The sequence below is a fragment of the Nymphalis io genome, chromosome Z (assembly GCF_905147045.1).
Source record: "Nymphalis io chromosome Z, ilAglIoxx1.1, whole genome shotgun sequence".
Lineage (NCBI taxonomy): Eukaryota > Metazoa > Arthropoda > Insecta > Lepidoptera > Nymphalidae > Nymphalis > Nymphalis io.
The window spans coordinates 9193964-9211173 of NC_065918.1; the positions used below are offsets into that span (position 1 = coordinate 9193964).

The 17210-nt window shown below is 31.9% G+C and overlaps 1 protein-coding gene across 1 annotated transcript; it reads left to right on the top strand.

Annotated features, from left to right (window-relative positions):
- The first annotated feature begins 1034 nt into the window (after positions 1-1034).
- On the top strand, positions 1035-15565 carry LOC126780614 (laminin subunit gamma-1). Its single transcript, XM_050505230.1, has 29 exons — positions 1035-1218; positions 3035-3153; positions 3289-3437; positions 3689-3806; positions 3973-4156; positions 4587-4792; positions 4897-5000; positions 6913-7098; positions 7227-7452; positions 7678-7892; positions 8009-8223; positions 8413-8776; positions 9266-9451; positions 9670-9867; positions 10692-10861; positions 10943-11067; positions 11174-11329; positions 11457-11577; positions 11795-11979; positions 12126-12243; positions 12325-12566; positions 12639-12843; positions 12923-13160; positions 13293-13495; positions 13576-13657; positions 13775-13863; positions 13969-14098; positions 14227-14320; positions 14417-15565. The coding sequence occupies exons 1-29, from the start codon at positions 1087-1089 to the stop codon at positions 14565-14567; spliced, it is 4911 nt and encodes a 1636-aa protein (XP_050361187.1). The 5' UTR covers positions 1035-1086; the 3' UTR covers positions 14568-15565.
- The last annotated feature ends 1645 nt before the right edge of the window (positions 15566-17210 follow it).

Sequence of the window (17210 nt, forward strand, 5' to 3'; positions counted from 1 at the left end):
CAAAATTTATAAAATTAATTTTCTTTAAAATATTTTTTATAAAACATTTGTATTGTTTTTATATTTTTCGCTTAGATAGCACATGGTAGCATTCTAGCAGAAAACAAAAGCTCAGACCTTTTCAGGTTCGTTCACAAAAAACGGTCGCTGTGAGGCCACCGCGCCGTGCTTAGAAATGCGTTCCGCTTGTGTGCAAAGATTATGTTTCACGTGCAGAAGGTTCTATACTTCTATTGTATGATTTTATACTTTGAAATTACCAGCGAATTTAGTTAGAACAAAACGTGAGTAGGTTTTTTTTCTTGAGCAATGGATTCAAGCAATTATTATTAGGCTGTATTTATTTATTTTTATGTTTTAAAGGTGCAGGTTTTTTTAGTGAGCAGTCTGTAAGATTTTAACAAAAGTGAAAAATAAGCTTTAAAACTAAATTACATATGACTTGGCAAATACAAGGGATGATATGACGAGTAGATGGAATAATTTAATTATTGTTACATATGTCGTTAATTTTTGAAGTTTTTATATACGGGTATGTGATAATCTATACATTAAACATGTCTTTTTTTTTTTTATAGAATAGGAAGGTGGACGAGCATATGGGCCACCTGATGGTAAGTGGTCACCAAACGCCCTTAGACATTGGCATTGTAAGAAATGTCAACCATCGCTTATAGCCAATGCGCCACCAACCTTGGGAACTAAGATTTTATGTCCCTTGTGCCTGTAATTACACTGGCTCACTCACCCTTCAAACCGGAACACAACAATATCAAGTATTGCTGTTTTGCGGTAGAATATCTGATGAGTGGGTGGTACCTACCCAGACGAGCTTGCACAAAGCCCTACCACCAGTAAAAGTCTGTACTAACATTCACAGAAAGCTCTTGTCAAAAATCGTTAGAATAATGAATGATATTATTTAGATTTATTCAAAAAAGATTTTCTTGTCCTCAGTGAGACAAAGTAGTGCAACATTTAATGCCTATTTAACTGATCTTTGGCCTAGTGTTGTGAAACGAGCGGAGCGTCAGTGCTCGGCCGACCAGCAGGCGCGTCGACACGGGCTTTACGCGCTCCCACAAAATGGCGCGGCTCTCCATCTACACATACTTTCTAACGTTTATAGCAATCACAACGGCACAGGATTACTACCACACACCCAGGATTGGTTCACAAAAACTTGCTTCGTGCTACAACAACGATGGACAGCCACAAGTGAGTTTACAATGTTTAAGTGGAGCTTTTTAAACTTTTTGTTTGTGTCAATTTTGACATGTACATGGTTGTTTTAATCTATGCTCAGGTCGTTTCGAGCTCGTCACTGTTAAGAATCAAAGCCTCTGCGCCTCTTGGTGTTGTATTTCATATAATATATGATTAATTATACATATATTTAAATTATGTTTTGTGAATTAAAAACATGTCAAAATTGTAAACCTATATACACGTAAAGAAATGTAACCAAATTATAAACAATATCTTTAAATGTATTTATTTTAAATTATTTTATTAATAACAATAGTAATAACTTGGCCTTCTTGTTTAACAGTACAGAATCATGAAACTCTACATAAGTTAGCTTGAAATACCAACTATAATATTATGACATTATTTTTAATATTTTAAAAATAATCTATTTATAATTATATATAAATGAGATAAATTAAATTAATTTTTAATGAAAACTTTATTTTTTTCGGTTTCTTTTTATTTTACGGTCATAGTTGAAACATTATCTAAGTTAGGCAAATATATCTAATATTAGACGGTTTTTATTTTACGATAAAAGCCATGTCGTCGTCGGTTACGGTTCAGTTTTGGCAGATTATCGTAAGGTTATCAATGTAAAACAGTAAATGTTGTAAGACCATTGATACTATAACGAGTTCGTTTACTCTCAGAGCCTAATGTTTTGTTATCAGGGGCCAACGGAACGGGCTTATCGCCACATCCGTTGTACATACCAAGCAATGTTATATAGCTTTAATTTACAACTTTTATTGAAATTATAATAAATTTTTCCAAACAAATGTTGTAATTTGTTGACTTAATATATTGCAATATTTTTATTTTATTATTTATCTAGCAATTAAAAGTAAAGTGATTGTACTAATATTTAAATATTAAACGCAGGATAAAGGATGCTGTCGCGGTAAAACTGTATCAAGACAAAGATTATCTTTATTAAGATAAAATTATCTATCTTATGACGAAAACTCCGAATATATTCGATTTTGTATATATTACAATTTTATATTGGACTATAAAATCATATATATTCCAACACATGAAGCTCATGTTATATCGGCTTAAATTCCTTTTTTTATCTTTTAATAGCTATGATGTTTTTGTTTCTACGTATTATGAAAAATAGAAATAAAAAGCTATCCATGACGGCTTAGTTAGTTAAGAACTTTTTATAAAAAATAGCTTAAATAGTTTATATATTTATGTTATAAACAAATTCATTTACACTTTTCATTAATTGTTACAAACGAGACCGGTTCTTACGCAGTGTTTGCACATATCTAACGACACTTACAAGTTCAAAGTAAATGAGTAATACATAAGATACATTTTAATGACTATGTATAAAACTAGTAACAGTTTATTGTAATGTAACTACATGAAAAATGTAACTACCTATTAAAGCGTGCAGCAAAGGACGATGAATTGTGGCGAAGTGATATAATTATCTAAATGGAGTAAATAGTATATGTTGCTATGCTATTTTGAACATTAATCAGCACCGTCGTAATAGATGGAGAAAGCATTGTCGCACGATCAGAGCGATGTGAACGTCCTGCACCGCACTGGTTCTATTTATAACGCAACTATTTTGGCGGTAAAACTATCATCTGGAACGAAACTCGTAAACCCGTTTCCGTATTGTCAAACGATGTACTTCTTATTCTATGGCTGAGCTAAGCCTTCTAAGAATAACTGTAATCGGGTCATATATCTTTTTAATTTTAACTGAAACAAAATTGGATTGTTTTGATAAATTATTTTCTAAATTATATTTTTGTAGAGATGTATACCGGAGTTCGAAAATGCTGCTTTTATGGTACAAATGGAGGCAACTAATACATGTGGTGACAATGGCGTAAAGATGTACTGCATTCAGACTTCGGCTGGTACTTCGACTAGGTAAAGTTGGATTTTAGATTTTAAAAAAACTTTAAAAAGCAAAATATTTTTTTTTTTACTTTTTCGTAATTTATTGAGATATTAGGGCACGTTTTATTATATGTGTATTATTAAAAATTATTCTTGTTTATGTAGGTCGTGTGACTATTGTCAATTGGGACAATTCTCTAGCTACTATTTAACAGACTTACACTATGAGCAGGACAATCAGACGTGGTGGCAATCAGAAACCATGAAAGAAGGCATTCAGTATCCTAATCAAGTGAATTTGACGCTACATTTAGGTAAAATAAAATCAATATTTAGTTACTATTTTAAATTATTAAAATAATATGTTCAAGATACAATTAAATTATCATTTTTTTATATGTGTATTTTCATCACCACTCACATTTGCGTCCGTGTCTTTTAGAGTTATCTTCTTGCATAAAGTCTTGATCAGTAATTAAATATTATTAATCGTTTATAATATATATGTTTCTATAAATATATGTGAATTTAATTTTGTATTAACAATAGGATCTTATTTTAACAGGAAAAGCGTATGATATAACTTATGTCCGAATTGTCTTCTATTCTCCGAGACCGCAAAGTTTTGCAATCTATAAGAAATCTGGCGAAGAGTCGGACTGGGAACCCTATCAGTACTTCAGGTACAATATAATATTCTTTTTAACACGAATAATCGAGAACGTTTTTTCGATAACATCTTATGATCTAAAACGAATGGCAAGTGCTAGTGACTATTATCTACATATGTATACTTATATGAATTAAATTATTACCACATGTTACATATAGTATTTTTTAATGCTTCAGTGCCTCATGTCGAGATACATATGGAGTTCTGGAACAACGAGCAGCTGAATTGGGTGCTGAGACGAGAGCGCTATGTACGAGCGAATATTCCGATATATCGCCGTTGTCAGGCGGTAATGTTCTTTTCTCTACATTGGAGGGAAGACCATCTGCCTACACATTTGACAACAGTCCTGAACTACAGGTATAGTAGCTTATCAAATTGAGATAAATTATACGATACATGTATGTATGTGTAATATAAGGTACATACAGTCGTCAATCAAATTATATATTATCGTCAATACAGTAGCGTTACACTTGCTGTTTGATTGGCAATAAACTACTGTCTTTTTGAAAAGTTAAATACCTCAGACCTGAGAAGTAGCAGTGAAAGAAACTCAGCAATTATATAACTAATACAGCTTCACATTAAATCTTTCATTCCCAAAATGTGTATATCGTATAGCACACAAATGATTCTTAAATATATTTTTTCCAAGATTACAAGTTATAAGTATATAAATGTTAGCAATACAACATTAATGTCAGGGTTTTGCCAGTTAGATTTAGTCACCGCTATTCTTTGATAAAAATCTGTTAAGCTAATTTTGTTTTCTATTGTTTCGTTACAGGAATGGGTGACGGCCACAGACTTGCGTATTTCACTGGATCGCTTAAACACTTTCGGTGACGAAATCTTTGGAGACGTACAAGTGTTGCAGTCTTACTGGTACGCCATAGCTGACGTGGCTGTCGGCGCGCGGTGTAAATGTAACGGACATGCGTCTGTGTGCGATATGCAAGAGCTGCCTGACGGAACTAGGGCTAGATATTGCAGGTTAATCATTATTGCTGTTCGTTTAAATCAATATGTTCACAATCTTTAATTGAATGTTAAATTTCAGAGAATAACGAATATATGAGATACTTGTATTCTTACAGATGTGAACATAACACCGCGGGTCGTGAATGTGAGAAGTGTTTGGACTTTTATAACGATGCGCCGTGGGGTCGGGCATCTCCCACAAACGTTCACGAATGCAAAGGTAACTCACAGTACTTGATATACAAATCTTATGATGACCTTATTAAATCGATATTAAGTAATAAGTAGAAAATTAAATGTGATGGCCTCGCGTGACAAATGTGAAAATGTTTCTCGCATATAGAAACGTTGCAATCAAACTCGAAATTCGAATCGAAAACACGTGAAGAAACAATAACGACACGCTTAAATGAACATGTTTGATTTTGTATATGGTTTGTAAGCAAAATATTGAAATAATACATTATTTTTAATTTTGTTTGCTTAGCGAATATAAGTTGCTATGCGTAATTATATTTAAACGTTAATCACTGCTTTAGCGTATTTCTTTATATTCTATTAATTTCTTACTTTCATTTCTAAATATTTGAGTTTGTAGTCTTTATCATGATTGAATTAAAATTCATATTTCACGTCGTCCCCTTTTTTAATGACATAACATTATTACATTTTTTTAACTTGAGTTGTATTATTAGCATGCTGTTTTTTTATTCGCTCTCGCTTGGCGTACAATAATATGTACTATTTATACATATTATTTTAACATACCTACAATTTTCCCCTAGTATATTTATATATATTTGTATTTGTAAAAACACAAAACCCATAAGGCACTCACTTTTTATGAATTTTCGTGACAGGAAATCTAAAAAAAGTAAAATAAAATGCACTTTCTAAAGACTTTACAGTGGGTCTTGTCCTTTTTTGAAAAATAAACAGCACACAAACGTAATAAAAACGACTAACGTAGAAACTTAATTTACACTTTCTACTTGACATTTTTATATAATTTAAAATAGGCTATCTATTGTTACAATCGAATGAATGAACATCAAACTAAAACTATCTCGTAGAGAAGTTGAAAAAAAAAAAGATTTACCAGAAGAAAAAAAGTAAAATGCTTATGTTTGTGGTAGATAGGTTAACATTTTTATAAAAAAAAACCTATTGGATATATAAAAAAATTTAAATTTGTATACTTGTGATTTTTTTATATCCAAAAATTTCCAATCATTGTTTAACAACAACAATTCTGTTTGTCTGCAACGCTTTCAACTTACTTTTTGCTAGAACACTGAACCGATTTTGAAGAAATTTGATATGAAGCAAGCTTGAATCTTGGAAGGACATATCCTACTATTTTGTAATGACCCCTCCGCCCAACCCTTACCTAACACGTGGTGGAAGTTCTATATAAATAATAATTAATTGTCAGGAGGATACGTCACATCGAAATAGCAATAATTAACAATAATACAACGTGAGGCAGACTAAAAAGTAAAAACTATAAAGCATATACAGTAACACCTGTTAATGTCCCACTGCTGGGCTACGGCCTCCTCTCCCTATTGAGGAGAAGGAGCTCCCTTTGAAGCTTATTCCACCAAGCTGCTCCAATGCGGGTTGGTAGAATACACATGTGGCATAATTTCAATGAAATTAGACACATGCAGGTTTCCTCATGATGTTTTTCATCACCGTCAAGCATGAGACGAATTATAAACAAAAATTAAGCACATGAAAATTCAGTGGTACTTGCCTGGGTTTGAACCCACGATCATCGGTTAAGATTCAAGCGTTCTAACCACTAGACCATCTTGGCTATTATAAAGCATATGTTAATATAAATTTCATTGAACTTTAACAGAGAGGATTTTAAAACGAAATAAATATCTTTCGATGTTTTTTTTATAATTATAAAATGGCAAAAATATGTATATGCAAAAATATGTCTTATAATAATAGTATTATAAATAAAATATGTTAACATATGTACGAAGCCTTCAGCAGTTTATTAAGAAAAAGAAATTTTCCTATAGATTCTTAATTTTATTATTTTTTATTATAAGCTTTGTGTGTACATACATATAAGAATTATTTTAAAATAGTTCAGTATATGCTTACGTCCACAGCGTGCAACTGCAATGGGTTCTCGAATAAGTGCTACTTCGACAAAGATCTTTACGAACGGACGGGCCACGGTGGCCATTGTATCGAATGCGCTGAAAACCGGGATGGAGCGAACTGTGAACGATGCAAGGAAAATTTCTTCCAAGGGACTGAAGATATATGTATGCCCTGTAACTGTAACCCTACTGGTGAGAAGAAACTGTAATCCTAACTAACATATTTTTATATTTTTTGAAAAGAATTTGTGTGTCTGTAAAATATATATATGTATATATTAATATGTATCTGTTATTATTAAAAACTTTACTATTTACAGGTTCACGAAGTCTCCAATGTAATGCTGAAGGCAAATGTCAATGTAAGCCTGGCGTCACAGGTGATAAGTGTGACGTATGTGCGCCAAATCACTACGAGTTCACGAATCAGGGATGCAAGCCGTGCGGTTGTAATGAATCCGGCTCCTACACCAATACTCCTCAGTGTGACTCTGAAACTGGAGTTTGTCTTTGTAAGCAAAATGTAGAAGGTAGACAATGTAGAGAGTGAGTATCGCAACATATTTATATACATCTATATTATAAGACTAGAGAGTTTGTGTGCTTGACTGCGCTAATTTCAGTCGCGTTAAAAAATTATTTTCTTGAGGATTACATATTACAATAACTCTATACTTCCTAACAGCTAAACCTTGATATTGACCACCGTGGCTGAAATCTGTTAGGATATTATTGTAAACACAGCCTTTACACGATCTTGTATTTTTTTAGATGTAAACCAGGCTTCTTTAACCTTGATTTTGGAAATGAATTCGGATGTACTCCATGTTTCTGCTTCGGACATTCCTCGCAGTGTAGTTCGGCGCCAAAGTATCAGGCACATGAGCTAAGTGCACATTTTATAAGAGATGCGGAGAAGTGGTACGCTGAAGATAATGAACATAAGCCCACACAGTTGATGTTCAATGCCAACACACAAAATATAGGTTTGTCTTTTTGATATCATGTTTTAAAGAGAAATTACCCCAGTTTCATTTTCATTTCATTTAATACGTATGATATTGTAAAAAAGTTATCAACTGATTGTATAATTTTTTTCAAGCCGTATCTTCAAATGTATCTGAAGTAGTTTACTTTGTGGCATCGAATCAATTTCTTGGCGATCAAAGACCTTCATATAACCATGATCTCAAATTTACCTTACGTCTTGGAGAAAATAGAGGATACCCATCGTCTCAAGATATCATCTTAGAAGGTGCGCGAACTTCAATATCAATGAATATTTATGGTCAAAATAATCCGGAACCTTCTGATCAGGTATGTAAAAATTTAGAGAATGCTATGCGTTATTTAATTAATGTTTTGGCGTTATTGCGAATATAATAATGCAGCGAATTTATGTTTCTGTGTAAAAAAAGTATTTTAATTTTTATGTTCTTTAAATATTTATCTTTTAAATGTAGATAAATATTAATGTTAATAAATTAATGTTGCAATTTGTTACAGGCACAAGAGTATAAATTTAGATTGCATGAAGACCCAAGATATGGCTGGACGCCTACTCTCTCCAACTTTGAGTTTATGTCTATTCTTCAAAATTTGACAGCTATTAAGATCAGGGGAACATATAATAAAGGTGGCCAGGGATACTTAATGAATTTTAAGCTAGATACCGCAAAGATTGGCAGAGAAAAGGGTTCAGCTCCTGCTAATTGGGTGGAGAAATGCTCTTGTCCAAAAGCCTATGTCGGTGATTACTGCGAGGAATGTGCTCCTGGTTATAAACACGAACCTGCCAATGGTGGTCCATATTCAACTTGCATTCCATGTGACTGTAACGGTCATGCTCATATTTGTGACACGGCAACAGGTGAGAAAAATAAATATGTTTAAAGCCTATTTCAATCGCAGAAAGAGTAAAGATAAATAAACCTTAGATTTACATATGCCACGCGATTTGCTTATAGTTGTGCTATTATTATTATGTACTACAACCAAATCTTGATTAATATATCTTTATTTATTATCGAAAGCTATTTCACATTACTTATATCCATTTTCATTTTGCTGTGATAACAACTTCGCCGACATTTAATTAAGATTTTTTTTATGAATCCGTAACGAATACAATGGATTATTCAAGATTTCGATCAAATGTAACATGTCAATTCAATAATAAAGTTGTTTATTTCCCTTTACTCCTCTTGTGTATGGAATACTCTATAAATAGATAAATATGCTTAACAAAGTTTAATTATATTTATATTAAAACTATGACTACTTAGTAAGTAATAATTAATTTAAAGAGTTATTATAAAAGCCTGGGGTGTTATTAAAGTATGGTGTAATATCACTACAGGTTTTTGTATTTGTAAGCACAATACAACTGGAAGCAATTGTGAACTTTGCGCGAAGGGTTTCTATGGTAACGCAATAGCCGGGACGCCAGATGACTGTAAGCCGTGCCCTTGCCCAAAAGACAGTGGGTGCATTCAGTTGATGGATCAAAGCATCGTTTGTACGGACTGTCCGGCCGGTTACGCGGGTGAGTTGCTTGTTTTAAATTATTGTACATTTCCATAAGGTGTTCGACATTTATTTTTCATAATGAAACTGATATATGTTTACTTACGTGGTGTGATAATATTCAATAATTAACGTTATTAAAAAAATAAATTATATATATAATTTAACTTGATTAATTAAACAATATATACATATTTGATTTCTTATATTATATTGATATTTAATATATTACTTAAGGACCCCGTTGCGAGGTTTGCGCTGATGGACATTTTGGTGATCCAACTGGTCAGTTTGGTCCGCGACAAGAATGTGACGAATGTCAGTGTAATGGAAATGTGGACCCGAATGCAGTCGGAAACTGCAATAGAACTACTGGAGTTTGTCTCAAATGCATATATAATACTGCCGGCGAACATTGCGATAAATGCTTAAGTGGTAAGTTGTAAATTTTGTATTTTAAAAAATCTTACGATTGGGGCTAGCTTTTTGTAGATAGCTCTTGTTTATTTATTTCGTGTTTTATAAATTATTGTATACGTATTCTATTATATTTTTAGTAAAAGTTAATAATATTAATAAGTTTGATAGTCAGGATAAAAATTGCGCGACGGTTAATAGTGCGAGTATAGGCTTGCCAAGTTGAAAAAAAAATAGGCTAGACAAGGCTTAAACTTAGATCGGCACATTTTATTCTCAAAGCAAATATACTCATTTAAAAAATAATAATTATTCTTGGCTTAAAAATCGGCAATATGTTTTATAGCTGGACAAAACTTTTATAATATTCAGTATTGTTTCTTGTAACTGCACTATATTTAGTGTAGGATACTGACGAAAGCCCGATAGACCGGACCATTAAATATTTGACAAACACGACACTGAAAAGCAAAATATGGTAAACTCTTACTCTACTCACTTAGCTTTTTTCTTTTACAACTTAAATTACTCGTTATATGGGCGTGAGAACCTGGTTGCTGCCATTACTATTAACTACCACAATTTCATCATATTATACTGATTGTCAGTCAGTCTTGGACATCGTTATTAGGAAAATCTATTGTGTTTATTTAGAGTTTAATATTGAATGCCTTGTTTGGTTGTATTGTTTGTTTTGTGTATTAAGTTTTTTTTAAATTAATGTTTGCGTACGCTGAATATGTGTAAATCCGCTATTACTTCAAGAATTATTTTCAAAAAAATTTAGGAATATATTTAACTAATATAGTTAAAATTATTTCTTTATATTTTACATTTAATAGGATTTTTCGGTGACGCTCTTGATCAAAAAAAGAAGGGTGATTGCAAGCCCTGTCAATGCCATGATGCTGGTACACTTGAAAGTCTAGAAGGTCCTCCCCAATGCGATGGTCTCACTGGTTTCTGTTCTTGTCGGCCGCACGTAGTTGGCAAGAACTGTGATAAGTGCGAGGTAAATCCTTCTTTTACAAATTAATATTTCTTAAATTTAATAACATATTTCATTTAAAAAATATACTAAATATTTAAACAGGAAGGTTATTACGACATCAATTCTGGCGAAGGATGCAAAGCCTGCGATTGTAATATGGAAGGCTCGTACAACACAACATGTCATCCAGTTACTGGACAATGTTATTGTAAACCTGGAATTGATGGGTAAAATATTTTTTACGCTCGTAATACGTTTTTCATTTCAATCATAATAAAACTAACACTGAGAAATTGTACAACCCAAATTATAATGTTTTCTAATTTATTTCAGTGTTCATTGCGATCGTTGCCGGGCTTACTATTATGGATTCTCGGGTGAAGGTTGTCGCGACTGCGACTGCGATGAATGGGGTTCCACCAACTACCAATGTGACATGGTTGGACAGTGTTCCTGCCAGGAAAATGTCGAAGGCAGAAGATGCGATCAGTAAGACTTTTAGTTTATTTCGTTTCTGTAATTCGAATAGGGTTTTTAATTAACAAAAATAAATGTTTAATTCTATTGCGAATATTTTTTTCTATAGAAGTTTGCTTCTAACATAATTTTTTATCAGATGTATGGAAAATAAGAAGCGTCGCGCTGATGGTCAAGGCTGTGAAGATTGTCCGCCTTGCTATAATTTAGTGCAAGATGCTGTAAATCAACATAGAAAAGAACTAAAGGAACTGGATGACGTAAGTTTGCTTATGTAACGTCTTAAACTATAATTTCTAGTAATTTTTTTATATTAATACTTTTAAAACATATATTAAAAAAGTAGGAAAATAGTTGTGATATCCATATGGTATATGATGATATACATATGTGTTTTGCTTTAAGGCAAACTATAACCTAGAAATTTATCTTTCAATTATTTAGATTTTTCCTAAATCATAATAATTTTCTTAACAGATACTAGCGAAAATATCTAAAGCTCCAACAGTCGTTGAAAATGCTGACTTTGACATCGAGCTTCAGCGTGTGAGGGCAGAAATCGACAGGCTTGTTCAAGAAGCTCAAGCTGAACTTGGTACTGGTCCAGGCACAAGTATTACTAATAACTTAATTGAACTTGCAGACAGACTGGCTGACGTCAGGTAAGATCATTAGCGCAAATAGAAAAAACGTTTCAGAAATGTGTATAAATTATTTTAAATTATACATTATATTAGATTATGATAAGGTTAAATATAGCCTCAAGCCGTTAATGATCGAAAGTATAATATCTAAACTCTTATTTCAGAAATATGTTATTTAAAATTGAAGACGAAAGCTATGAAGGTAATGAATCGGTGGAACGTAGTAAAGGTAACGTTTCTAAAGCTGAGGATACCATTGAAGCTGCACAGAAAGAAATCAATGTAAGCTTAAAATTAAATTTTGTTATATTTATATATTATCATCTTTTAGCACTATCATTAAATTAATCTATAATATTACAGAGTGCATTAGAGTATCTTGATGGGGAAGGTGCGGCTGCTTTGGCAAAGGCTCGTAATAGATCTGATCAGTTCGGCAAACAATCAGTTGATATGTCGGCTCTTGCTAAAGAATCACGGTTACTGGCTGAAAAACTGGAAAATGACGCAAAGAATATTAGAGCTATTGCAGAAAAAGCATTAAACACTTCTTTAGCAGCTAATTCTATAGCTAAAGATGGCATAACAAAACAAGCTAATATAAGGTATATATAAAAAAACCGGGGTTTTTGCTTTACAATTTTTAATAAATTTTACTTATCTTATTCTCTTTGTAGCAACGAAGTACAAATCTTAGCTAATGAGCTTAACGCGGCTACGGGTAAATTAAGTAGTATGGCAGAGCTAGCTGAACAAGCACTTAGAAGAGCCAAGACTGTATATGATGACGCACTGGGATTATATGCTGAAGTAAATACAACATTGCTGCCAGATATCAAGCTAAATAAATTACGTCAGGACTCCATTGAAATGAATAGAACAGTAAGTGTATTTCATATATAATTACGATGATGAATGTTACAACATTAAAATTTTGCTAAGAAAATCTTTATCATTACAGATTGATGAAAAATCAGCAGAATTGGAACAACTTATGGTCGTTACTCAAGATACTCTCGACGCATTGGACGAACAAATTCGTAAAGGCAAAGATCTCCTAGAACAAGGTCATGACAGGCAAGATGAGTTATACGACCTCCTAGCTAATCTAGATGAACTGAGAGCCCAGGCGCAAAATGATGTGGAACTCACTAAAGCTACTTTGAAAGATGCTAATGAGATTTATAAAACTCTTAAAGGTAATGTCATAATGTTGGTTTATTTTTATATAATAATAAACAATTGATTAGTTTAGTTAAAACGTATAAAGAATACAATCTTCATTTATAAAGAATAGGATCTTACGTAATTATTATTATAATATTTTATAGAATTCAGCGATCAAGTAAATGAGTCACGTCAACTAGCTGAACAGGCGGCTCTTGACGTGCCGGGAGTCCAACAAAAAGTTGCAGAGGCTGAGGAAAGTATTACAAGCATCACCGAAGAGTTGACTATAGCTAGTGATAAAGCTAAAGAAGCCAGAGATCTGGCCCAGCAAGCGCAAAAGGAATACGCCGATAAAGCGTCAGAGGTAAATGCTTACTAAGAAATAACATACAAATCTATTCATAATTATAAAGGCAATATATTTAAAAGCTGTTTTAATTTTAGGCGGCACATGAGATACGAAAGGAAGCTTCTAGATCCAGAGCCGAAGCACTTAATCTTCGAGATGAGGCCGATAAGCTCTCAAGTATAGTATTTAGTATATTTAGATATTTCTGTAATTTTTAATAGTATTGTTCAACATTGAACTTAATTCGTACTAAAAGTATTTTTTTTTCACATAAATAAAATATTATTATTTTAGCACGAGTGAAGGGAACTGGAAAACAAATCGAAGACCTGGAAAAACAAGCAGAAGAAAATTTGCAGTTAACGCGTGATGCTAAAATGAAGGTAAAATTTTATTTAAGTATTATTTCATTTTATTTATTTTTTGGAGAAAAGTAACGAAAAACTTTATTTTAATGTTATATAAAAAGAATTGGTTCTTTTAACCAGGTTGGTCAAGCAAATACAGATGCTAGAGAGGCTGAGAAACAAGTTTCTAAAGGCTTGGAGGATTTAAAAGTTATCATGGATGAGTTACAAAATTTGCCGACATTAGACGACGCTGCACTTGATAGACTTCGTAAGTATTGTATTTATTCAAAAATGGCCTTCTGTCCAAATGTTGTGTGTCTCTAAAACGTCGACACAGCTATTGGTTGGTGAATTTTTTAAAGGTTTTATTTTACTTACTTGGAAATATGTCCACAGAGAAAAGCCTTGACAAAGCTGAAAGCGCACTCCGAGAGGTGGACCTAGATGGAAAAATCAAATCTTTAACTGAAGCTAAAAACAACCATCAAAGGTATTTTTCTCTAAATATTTACAATCATGAAATTCATATCCTATAATTTTTTTTTTGTGTATAATACTAATGTTTATAATGGATTTCTTTTATAAGATGGATGAAACAATACCAAGATGAACACGATCATCTTCGCAGCGAAGTAGACAATATAAAGGACATTTTGAACCAACTGCCCGATGGTTGTTTCAAGCGAATCGTCCTAGAACCGACCGAGGGACCAAGTAGACCGGCCAGTTTTAGATAGATAATAGTTCAGTACAGCATTATATACTTTTATTTTTACGTATTAATTGAAAAAAAAATCAATTATTCGGAATTTTGGAAAAAAATGATCTGAAAATGATATGTTTTGATAAATGTGTTAATGCTGCAATAATAAAAATTTAATGTAATCGTAAGATGATGGATTTAACGATCTACTACTAAGTTTATATGAGTTAAAACTTCGAAATCGGTGTAATCATTTCTACATAAAATACACCATAGAATTATTGGCTTGTTTTCCCATTAATTTAATGGCATGCACTTTTTATATTTATATATTAATATGTACTATATGTTTGCCTAATAATTTATAAGACATATTATAAAAAAAAAATGTCTTGTCTCATGAAATACTTCATGTTTTCTAAGCACTATTAAATCTTTTAAGCAAAAATAAAGCTCTCAGTCCTTATAAAATATATCTCACATAAGAATATCTTAAATATAACTCATAGTATATAATATAATAATTACGTCATCAGGTTTTAAAATGTATTATTCTTTTTGTTAGTAAGAATTTGGTTGCTTTAATATATTGGCTTAGTACAGTAATTCACATTTTTTTTATCTTAATATTTATTTCCACACAACCTTATTATTTACCAGTATATATTTAAATTCCATTTGTTTTAATAATGTTGTAGTTAAATTAAAATGTATTGTAAGAGTTCTGATTTTAAATCCAATTAAAGCTTATTTTAAGATATAACGTTTATTTTGGCGTGCCATAAATTAATAGGTAAAATTTGTAAATATTAAATATATATAAAATTAATGTACTAAACTATTTCAGTACGAATATGTTAAATTCAAAATTATTCCTACGTGTATTTCGCCAAAGAAGATGAATGACAAGTGGTGTAATTTAGATTATTATTATTTTTAATTTTTGTACTTGTACTTCCAATCGAATACAATTTTTAACTAAAATTAGAGTTAATTGTAGCTTATTTATTCGTAATAAAAAAACTTAGAAAACATTGGTGCTTTGATTTTATTCCTTATATTTATTATGTATTGAAACAGCATAAAATATTTATTAATAAATTATTTATTATTCAATTATAGATAAAAGTACATACTTGCATTAAAAATCGAACGCAATCATTAAAGTATATTATAAGCTTATTGCAGGGCACTACCACGCGGGAAATCATGTTTGTATCGCGAAGCTGGAACAATAACGTTGTACTTCCGATGTGAAAATAGTAGTGTGTAGCTTGGCCCAAACGGTGTGATATGTATGTGTGCGTAAGATACAGGGGTGTGAATCTTCGAAAATAGTGTACATATGGCTCGTACTCTTGAAGGATATTATTAAATTTATTTATATTAAAATGTAATTTTTAAACATAATATTTATAACACTGCACGTAGTGTTAGTGACACGACATGCAGTTTGATCACACGACGTAGGCTTATAGTTTGAAATAAAGGATTGCATAAATTATATAACGTCTTATTTATATCAACGCAGTAAAAAAGAAAATCTTTGATACTAAGGCTTTTAACAGAACAAAGTAGAATATATACATATATTATTAAAAGCAGAATATATAATTAATGGTAAAGTTATTCTATTTCCAAATATATAATTGATATATTACATGAATCTTAACTCTCATCTGTTGAACTCAACGCCGCTGATTACCCAGGGATATCTGCATGTGCAGGAAGATATCCTGAGAGATGTTTTTATACGGTTACGGTTGGATAGAATATACTTCGACCTTTTTTTTAAATATGTAAAGAACTTTTGCACAACTGTAGGACCTGTATTTTACTTTAGTTCGATTTCGATGTGACAGTTTTAATTACAATAAATGATGTTTTAAGTATCTCATATAATTAAAAAATATATACAGACAGAAAACTATGCCATCATATTCAGTGTAAATTTAGTATCTGGATGTGTCCATGCCCTATTTATAAATCCTACAAAGATCCTAAATGTTACTGTGTGGGCATTATTTAATATGCTTAAGGCACTTGACGATATGTATTAAAAGAAACATAAGCTAAAATATTAAGCAACACTATATTTTCTTAGAAATATAGTTGTCAGAAAATCTGAGTCGTCTAGGTCTAAAATAAATAACCTACTTACAATTTTGGTCACACTACTCGGTGTATATGCAAACGCTACAACTCCCGCGAGAAGAACAATTTATGGCGAGCATTCTACTGAATTTTCTTTTGTTTTTTCAAAAGTAACGCTCTTTCTTTACATATCTCTCTTATATTACACATATTTACATACGTTGATGTTTTGTATATATTTTATGTTCCACAGCACTCGAGCAGGGGGCTACACCCGAAGGATATTTGCGATATTCTAATTTCACACGTCTCTGTTTTAAGTCCTAAATGGTAAATCTAAAAAGTTGTCTTCTAATTGTTTGTTTAATACTGTTTTTTTTATTTATCTCGCTACTCGTTGCTACAGCGTGATGATAGCCAGAACGGGATACGAATAATCTACGGGCAATAATATAAGGCCGCATCAACTGTTTTATGGTCAAAATTTCTAGTAATGGTTAGAAAATAAGAGACGAAGGTAGAGAGAAACTTATATTCAACATTAATAGACTACCGACATGATTATAGTTCGTAGAGTTAGTAG

Coding starts and splice junctions, on each gene's coding strand:
- LOC126780614 (XM_050505230.1), top strand. CDS start 1,087: ATGGCGCGGCTCTCCATCTACACATACTTTCTAACGTTTATAGCAATC. Junction 4,793..4,896: donor ACTAGGGCTAGATATTGCAG/GTTAATCATTAT, acceptor GTATTCTTACAG/ATGTGAACATAACACCGCGG. Junction 11,068..11,173: donor TGTAAACCTGGAATTGATGG/GTAAAATATTTT, acceptor AATTTATTTCAG/TGTTCATTGCGATCGTTGCC.